Source organism: Phaseolus vulgaris, chromosome 6 (assembly GCF_000499845.2).
Source record: "Phaseolus vulgaris cultivar G19833 chromosome 6, P. vulgaris v2.0, whole genome shotgun sequence".
NCBI classification, from domain to species: Eukaryota; Viridiplantae; Streptophyta; class Magnoliopsida; order Fabales; family Fabaceae; genus Phaseolus; species Phaseolus vulgaris.
This window is the reverse complement of record NC_023754.2, coordinates 7,874,499-7,883,881: the sequence shown is the minus strand read 5'-3', so window position 1 is coordinate 7,883,881 and position 9,383 is coordinate 7,874,499. Positions and strand designations below refer to the sequence as shown.

Sequence of the window (9,383 nt, the reverse complement as noted above, 5' to 3'; positions counted from 1 at the left end):
ATGTTTGTAATAAATGTGTGAATTGGTTGTGTTTAAATAGAAATGTGCCGTAGAAAAATAATTAGTGGACGTCATGAGAACGTGAGGTGTAAGTAATATGTTTTGAAAAAACAGTGTGTTCACAAAGATGCAGAATTTGAATATTTCAAAATAATACGCAACAAAATGTTAAAGTGTGAAGGCGTGACTTTTACACAGTACAAGACGAGTAGGCCCTACTGCCAGTGTATCAGGTAAACAACCAAAACTTCATTAAAACCTCAAATGTTTCCTCAAGCAACCTACGTAGCCGCCCTAGTTGAGAAAGTTTCATAGAAAACACCTAATAAGATCAATGTCATTTGGAAGAAAAAATTGATTTATGGTTTTATCTTTCATGTCTTCGTTTCAGTGTTATTGTTTGTCGTTTGCAAAAACGTTTGAAAAATCAAACGAGACTCTCATAATTAAGGTGTCTGTAAGCCGCGTGGATGGTCTTTCTCTGCAATATAATAAGAATCCCAACCCTAACCCTTAGATAGTAGTTCTAAACCAAAAAAGATTAACCATGTTGACAATGAGAAGCTCACATGTGCACCAAATAAGTGTCCTCAATAGCTCATCTTTCCCTCTATATATACATGGGAAAGATACTCACAATAATAGCCATAGAAATAGTTGGTTCTTGAAGCACTGTAAACACTCTTCTCCAAGACAGAGGAAGGTTCATAGGTGCATGAAAGTTGTAATGGCAAGCACTTCCAAAAACACAAACACCATCACAACTTCTCAAAGTGTGAAGGCCCTTGTCACTGTGAAGCAAAATCGGGGTGGAATCCTAGGGAATCTCCTTAATGGAGGTCTTGATGGAATCAAGGATTTGATTGGGAAAACACTTGTTTTGCAGCTTGTGAGCGATGAGCTTGATCCAAGTAAGTTCTGTTTCTCAATTTGCTTCCATCTTTTCTACAGAGAAGTCTTCATATTTATGCACACTTTTAACTATTTCCAACTTCTTCATTTGCTTTCATAACGTATTATGGTATTATGGGTTAAATATGTTATTTTCTTTATGTGCTTTCACTCAAAATTTATCTTTTTATTAGTTTAAGTTTTAAATTTTCTAAATATTCGTATTAAGAAAATTATTAAAATAAATTTTTATCAATTATTTTTTTATGTCACAAAAAAATTAACAAATTTTTAGTATGTATATTTTAACATAGTAATTTATATTAAAAATTTACTTATTACGTAAAAAAAATTTAAAAATAACTTATTTCAATAGTTTTTTATTATTATATGTATTAAGAAAATCTAAAATTTAGACTAAAAGTAAAAATAATTTCACGTCAAATAACGAAAAGTGAAAACATTTTTAAACAATGTATTATCTATAGTAAAAGAAAAGTGTTCATGCATCTAGTTAGCATCTGATTCTACCATGTTTCTTTTTAATTAGCTGCAATACAAATATTTTTTTTAAATTAATAAAAGGATATTTGCAAATTAAATTTTATACTAATTAATTTTAACTGGTAGAAGTTTTTTCTTGAGTAATTTTTAACAAACTTCATTCAAATACACTTTAATATTACTTTTTATACCCATTTATTTATCATATAAATAGTATACAACACAATTATCATAATAAATTGAAGTAGGTAAGATGTCATCCAGCACTTGGAGGATAAGACCAATATATTTTTAGAATCTTTGGTAAATTCCACTCCATAAAATAAAATGAAAATGTTGAAAAGAGTTGAAGGTACTTTGGCCAATTGTAATCTGTCACTTGTCACATGATAGATAATTTGGGGCTCCTGTTTCCCTACTGGATATCACCCCTATCCCTAGGAAAGAAAAGTCAAATTCTCCATAAATCATTAAAATAGAATTATAAATTAAATACATAATATATATATATTTTGATTTTATGCTATAAAATTTTAGAAGAATTTTAAATCATGTTATGGACGAAATATATACTAACTTATTATGACAGTTTAAACTAAATTAAAATAATATTTCTCTTTCTTACTCTATTCATGTACCACTATTAAATTACATATCCAAATTCAAATTAACAAATGTACATAATTTATAATAAAAGGACTATTTACTATCCTGGACAACATTAGCAGAGCTTTTTCATTTTTTTTATTTTAAAAAAATAATGTTAATTTTTTAAAATCTAATTCAGACATTCACATAACAAAAAAACTATTTTTTAACAGAATGTGAAAATATTGGTCAGGATAAAATAGCTAACGACACAATTAATCACTTTTACAATGATAATGAATAAAAATTATAAAACAAAATAATAATTATTTACCAACAAAAGTTTGAAGATATTATTGGTTTAATTTCTTCCGTTAGTACATGTATAAAGTTGTAAGCACAATACTGAATGGATGTCGTCAATTTAACAAGCTGACTCTAAAATTAATAGTAGTACGATTTGATATGAATTGCCATAGAAAAAAAAATGTGACTTTATATTGAAGTTACAATTAACACGTTGTAATATTGACATATATTTTTATTTTATCTTTAATCATATTTTAAGTAAGAAAAATCTATAATAATATATAAAACAGATACATATTTAATATTTTTATTTTACTCTTAATTATATTTTAAAATTAAAATAAACTACCCAAATGACTGTATTATATTTATTATATAACCACTATTATTAATATTTTTTTTTATTAAAATACATTTTTTCTTCTCCACTAGTATAGGTTAAAATGAATATTAGAAATTAAAAATTAATTATAAAATAAAAAATAAAAATTAACTAAATCTACGTATTTATTTAATATATAAGATAAATGATTTTTGTTTCCTTATAAAATTTCAAATATATTAAAAACATCTCCCAAAATTTCAAGGTGTTATTCCTTATAAATAAATTTTAGGTTGTCAGTGACAACAACAGAGACAAACTAACATGCGATTTTAATATATCACACATTATGCAACACGTGTTTTCTATAGGGATACACTTTCGAAAGTTTGTTGAACCAATAAGATCTAGCTGGGTGAATTAGTAGATCTTTTATGTGTATATGTTTTTTTGGCACGTGACATATGCTTCATCAAAATACTTGAAACATAAACTTTTGGCTGATTTGCTTCTAAATAATTTGTATATAAGTTCGACACTCAAATATCCTATTTAATTTTAATTAATTTGTTATTCTTGATAAAAAAAATATATATATGATTTTAATACATAAATATCAATTAAAAGTGATTTTGAATAGATATATAATTGAAAATGTCATTTATTATTATTATTATACTGATTAACGGCTAGAAAATAAGTTTAAATTTTAAAATGTAATGTTGAAATTTTAGGGAAATGAAAATAATATTTAAAATTTTTAAAGGAATGCAAAACATACTTTACTCTAATGCATATCTCTTATTACTTCAATTAAAATTTACAATCCATCTCCCATATATTTGTTAATCTGCTTATTAAAGTTTTACATTTTGTTACCCTAAACGAAGAAACGAATTCAGAGAGAAAGACAACAGAGAGTAATGTGCAGAAGAGTGGGACAAAAGAGGATGAGGTGCAATATGAGATTAGATTTGAGTTAGCAGCATCTTTTGGGAATGTTGGTGCTGTTTTGGTACAGAATGAGGACTGCAATGAGGTGTTCCTAAAGACCATAGTTCTTGATGGCTTCTCTAATGGCCCTCTGCACTTTATCTGTGATTCATGGATTCAGCCAAAAAGTCAAAATTCTCAGAAGAGAGTCTTCTTTGCTAACAAGGTTAGACTAAAATATAATATGCTGTTTGCAATCTCTCACATTCAAAATATATTTTCACACTTCATTTCTTTCAAAAATAATTAATTTTTTTATGATATTAATCACTACAAGAAAATTATTAAATAAAAAATCATTTTAAAGATAAAAATTAATTAGTTATTATATTAATTAAATTAAATATAATTTAATAGAGTACAAAATTTATTAATATATATCTACATTAGTTTATATTACTTATAAATAGTTTCTAAATTGATATTTGGTTAGTTATCAATTATTTTAGTTAATTAAATATTAATTTAAAAACTATTTATCAATAATATAAATTAATTGATATTAAAATAATTAGTAGTAAAATTTAGATATCAACTTTAAAATCTAAATAATTGGTGGTTAAAACTTCGATAGTTAATTAGATATCAACTTAAGAACTATTTATCGATAATAGAAACTAATTTTTATGTCAATATTTTTTTAATCTTTAAATTAATATCTAAATTAGTCAATATAATAATTAATTATTTTTTCTCTTCAAAATTGGTTTCTATATTATGATTTTTTAGTAGTGAATGAAATTAATAAATTGATTATGTATTCATAATTTTTAGAAAATATACTTTAAAATGAATTGAAATTTTGTTATGCTTTATTTTCTAATTACTAGAGATATCCAAGATAAAATTGAATATGGCTAGTAAAATTTTCAATAACTATCTGAATGTAACCATGCTATAATAAGTGATTTTATGTTAATGTGAGAAAATGTTAACCTACAGTGACACACGTTAATTAATTTCTTAAAATTGTATAGTATTTTATCTGTTCTTAAAAGTTTTTTCATATTATTCTTTACTTCAATATATAAATTTGTCCATAGAGTTAATTAGTATTGCTACATCATATACTCTAAAATGATACAGTTTTGTAATTTCAACGGCGACCAGACACTAATAAAAATAATGTCCAAAAATAAAAGGGAAATAGAGGAAATATTTCTATACTTTTTAATTAATAATAAATAAATAAAATAATATGAAACATTTGAAGAATGTTGAACTTCCAATTAATTTATAAGGTTCAAAAGATGTATATACTCTTTTATTTTGAAATGTTTTGTGTTAATTTTTTGAAGTTTGTAATTGTTGGTATTAGAATTAAGTAATGAAGATATGTATGTCTGGATGGAACAGTTGTACTTGCCATCAGAAACACCAAGTGGATTGAGAAAGTTAAGGCAAGAGGAATTGGTGATAATAAGAGGAAATGGAGAAGGAGAACGTAAAAACGGTGATAGAATTTACGACTATGATGTTTACAATGATCTCGGAGACCCTGACACCAACATTGACCTTAAAAGACCTGTTCTTGGTGCCACCACCCAATATCCATACCCAAGACGCTGTCGCACAGGTCGAAACCCATCAAAAGCAGGTTATTTAACTATTTTCCTTATGTCACCTTCTGTTTTTTTTTATACAAAACTAGTATCATATATAAATCATTATACACCATTCAACATAAATAAGAGATCTGTATTATAAAGTAAAATTATTTTTTTGTCTTTAGTCAAAATCTAGACTTAGTAAGTATTTATAATAAAATAATTATTTTTTATCAATATTTTTTTATATAGCTAGCGAATTTCCAACATATAAAAAGAAGGCCATAAAGGAAAACCTTCCTAATTTTCATGCAAATTCAACTGTATAACTAGTTTTAAGAAGAAAACAATAATAGAAACTTTTATAATGAAAAACATTAATGTATTTCCAATATATATTGAAATTTTAAAAACAAATGAATGAAAATAAAATTCTTGATATTAGGAATTCCCATTTATATGATTTGATATTTGTTTAATATGGGTAAGTTTGTTTGACTGTATTTTTTAAAAGTATGTATTTAATAAATAGTTGATTTCTTATTTCTTTTGATTTTTTGTTTATTTAAAAAATAGTTGATATTTTTTCTTTTAATAAAGAAATCTTGTTCCTTAAATAAATTATTATTTTAAAAATAATTAACTTTATTTCACGCACAATCTCATACACGAAATGAAAAGCACTACCTCCAATTTAAAATCCTACAATAATATGTTTATAAAAAATTATAATTATATATGATTCATTTTAATAATTTTTTTAACTTTAAAGTCACTTGATTTAATATCAAATCAAAGAGGGATAATATATGATGGATAAGTTTCTAACAGATTTTCCTCTAATTTTATTTTTGGTTTTTGATTGAATTGTTATATAGACTCGTTGTCTGAAAAGAAAGGATCAAATTTCTATGTTCCTCGCGATGAGGTGTTTTCTGAGATAAAGCAAACACAGTTCATAACAACTACAGTATCCTCAGGAGTAAGTTTGGTTTTGGAATCCTTAGATGCAATTCTGTCTGACCAAGATCGTGGATTTGTGAGCTTCGAAGACATAGACACGCTTTATAAAGAGGGAATTCACTTGCCACAGCTTCAAGCCAATGCTTTGAATCTGCTTCAAAGGGTAATTCCAAAGTTTCTCGGTGTTATTAATGATACACAGAACCTTCTACGTTTCGATACTCCAGAAGCATTAAAAAGTAAGTTCACTTTAATTTCATAACGAGAAACAATGCTTATCACACCACTTAAACTTACATTTATGCAAAATATACTATGAAGTCCAATATAAAATTTGGTTAAGATAAATTTTAAATGATTTTGATATCAAATTAAGAAGTGGACTTTAAGTTTAACTTAATCTCTTAAAATCGGTTTATAAGATTTGTGTTCAATGTAATAAATTTGGAATTTTTAGCACACTTCTTCACATCGAACTATCAACTCATATGTGAAGCTATATAATGAATTATTCAATAAAGACCTAATAGCAGTTGACCTCGTTATAATAAATTTTAAATAATTTTAATATCATATTAAAAAGTGAAATTTAAAAGTAACTCATTTTCTATTGTTTTAGGAATCATGTTAACACTATATGTAAAAGATAAAAAATGTATAAAGTTTTCTATATCTATATGGTTGTTGTGTGGTTGGAAATTGCAGGGGATAGATTCTTTTGGTTATCAGATGAACAGTTTGCAAGGGAAACTTTGGCAGGTGTCAACCCATATAGCATCCAAGTGGTCAAGGCAAGAGTGCCTCAAAATATTTGGTTTTTGCTTTTGGTATCATACACACTAAAATGTTCTTTAATAATTTGTTCTCATTTAATATTCATCCTGTAGGAGTGGCCCTTGAAAAGTAAATTAGATCCCCAAATCTATGGTTCACCAGAATCAGCTATCACTAGAGAAGTCATTGAGCCACAAATAATTGGTTATTGTACAGTTGAAGAGGTACCAAATCATCATTGACTTTGCTAAATTAGACTATGTTATGATTAAAAGTAATACTTAATTTGGATACATGCAGGCTATTAAGCAGAAGAAGTTGTTTATGTTAGACTACCATGATTTATTCTTACCATTTGTAAGCAAAGTGAGAGAGATTAAGGGAACCACTTTATATGGATCACGGACACTATTCTTCCTGACTGAACAAGGAACATTGAAACCATTAGCTATTGAGCTCACGAGACCACCTATGGAAGGCAAGCCACAATGGAAGCAGGTCTTTAAACCTTCTTCTCATTCCAATTCTCATGCAACCAATCTCTGGCTTTGGAGGCTGGCCAAAGTTCATGTTCTTGCCCATGATTCAGGTTATCATGAACTTGTAAGCCATTGGTGAGTGCAGTTATATATATGTTATTCTCTTTTGCCATGCATTATGACACAATGCACCAACCAAATGTTATTATTCTCTTTAAGTGATTCTAACTTTGTTCAATTTTGTAGGTTAAGAACTCATTGTGCTGTAGAACCCTTCATCATTGCAACGCATAGGCAACTTAGCACCATGCATCCAATCTATAGATTACTGCATCCACACATGAGATATACCATGGAGATCAATTCCCTCGCTCGTGAGGTGCTTATCAGTGCAAATGGGGTCATTGAAACTTCCTTCTCTCCAAGAAAATATTCAATGGAAATAAGCTCTGTGGCATATGATCAACTTTGGCAATTTGATTTACAAGCACTTCCCAACGATCTTATTTCCAGGTAAGGTTCATAGAAAATTCTTTTCATTTTAAACGCTAAAAGAAATCATTAAATTAAAATTAATTAAAAAATAATTATTCATTAAATTAAATATTATTTTATAAATTAAAAAAATTAATATTTAAAATCAATTTTATTATTAATAAAATTTATAAACTAGTTTTTATTTAATTTAATGATTTTTTTTACTGAAATGAGAATTTTGTGAACCTTCTTTCTTCATTTATGTTTACTTCTTTTTGCAAAACTACATTATTCACTCATTGATGTTAATCCTTTCTTTTATTGTCTGTTAGAGGAATGGCTGTGGCTGATCCAAATGCACCACATGGCCTAAAGCTAACAATTGAAGACTACCCTTTTGCCAATGATGGTCTTCTTATATGGGATGCCATCAAAGAATGGGTAAGTGAGTATGTTAACCATTACTATCCAAGCCCAAGCACAGTAGAGTCTGATCAAGAGCTCCAAGCATGGTGGACAGAAATTCGAACAGTAGGTCATGGAGACAAAGCCGAAGAACCATGGTGGCCAAATCTCAAAACACCAGAAGACCTTGCTGAGATCATTACAACTATAGCATGGGTAGCTTCTGCTCATCATGCTGCTGTTAACTTTGCCCAATATGCTTATGGAGGCTATTTCCCTAACCGACCTACAATTGCTAGAAATAACATTCCTACAGAAGACCCTTATAAGGAAGAGTTGGAAAAGCTGATAAATAGCCCTGAGAAAACCTTTTTGGAGTGTTTACCATCACAAATTCAATCAACCTTGGTGATGGTGGTATTGAATTTGTTATCAGATCATTCTCCAGATGAAGAGTATATTGGACAATACGTGGAGCAATCATGGGTTGAGAATCCAACTATAAAATTGGCCTTTGAAAGGTTTAGTACGAAATTGAAGGAGATTGAAGGTATTATAGACTCAAGAAATGCAGATACTAATTTGAAGAATAGGAATGGTGCAGGGGTGGTGCCATATGAGCTAATGAAGCCATTCTCAGGGCCTGGAGTTACTGGAAAGGGAGTTCCATATAGCATCTCAATTTGAAGATTATGCTTGTTTTCTTATATATATATATATATATATATAATTTCCTATATATTACCCTTATTTTTTCACCAATAACAAGTTAAGACGAATTTGGGTTTTCATCTAATTAAAATAATATAATTTCCTTCAAGTGCAGTGCGTTATATAATTAAATACTCACATTGCCATGTCAATGTCTTCGTTTAGAATAATTCTTGCAAGGTTGCCATGAAATGGCTAGGGTTGTTGGGATGTATAAGTTTTGTGATTACAATGCATAGATGATAAAAGATAAATAACAGAAATATAGACTATTTTTTATTTACTATAAATATTGACTTAAGAATTGATGAGATTTTAGTCTTTAATTATAATTATATTTATTTTTTTCATTTATTCTTAAATTAATATTTGATTTCACACTAGTGAAAAAATACATTTTGAACAACGTTTTCTAATAAA

The 9,383-nt window shown here is 27.6% G+C and overlaps 1 protein-coding gene across 1 annotated transcript; it reads left to right on the top strand.

Annotated features, from left to right (window-relative positions):
- Positions 1–263: 263 nt before the first annotated feature.
- LOC137831032 (linoleate 13S-lipoxygenase 2-1, chloroplastic-like) lies at positions 264–9,072 on the top strand. Its single transcript, XM_068638522.1, has 9 exons — positions 264–911; positions 3,505–3,773; positions 4,964–5,204; positions 6,033–6,356; positions 6,823–6,908; positions 7,005–7,115; positions 7,192–7,505; positions 7,617–7,883; positions 8,180–9,072. The coding sequence occupies exons 1-9, from the start codon at positions 548–550 to the stop codon at positions 8,937–8,939; spliced, it is 2,736 nt and encodes a 911-aa protein (XP_068494623.1). The 5' UTR covers positions 264–547; the 3' UTR covers positions 8,940–9,072.
- The last annotated feature ends 311 nt before the right edge of the window (positions 9,073–9,383 follow it).

Bases quoted from the DNA above. Each gene is read 5' to 3' on its own strand.
- LOC137831032 (XM_068638522.1), top strand. From the start codon at position 548: ATGTTGACAATGAGAAGCTCACATGTGCACCAAATAAGTGTCCTCAAT. The intron at 912-3,504 runs GTAAGTTCTGTT...CCCTAAACGAAG, and splicing joins GAGCGATGAGCTTGATCCAA to AAACGAATTCAGAGAGAAAG. The intron at 3,774-4,963 runs GTTAGACTAAAA...TGGATGGAACAG, and splicing joins GAGTCTTCTTTGCTAACAAG to TTGTACTTGCCATCAGAAAC.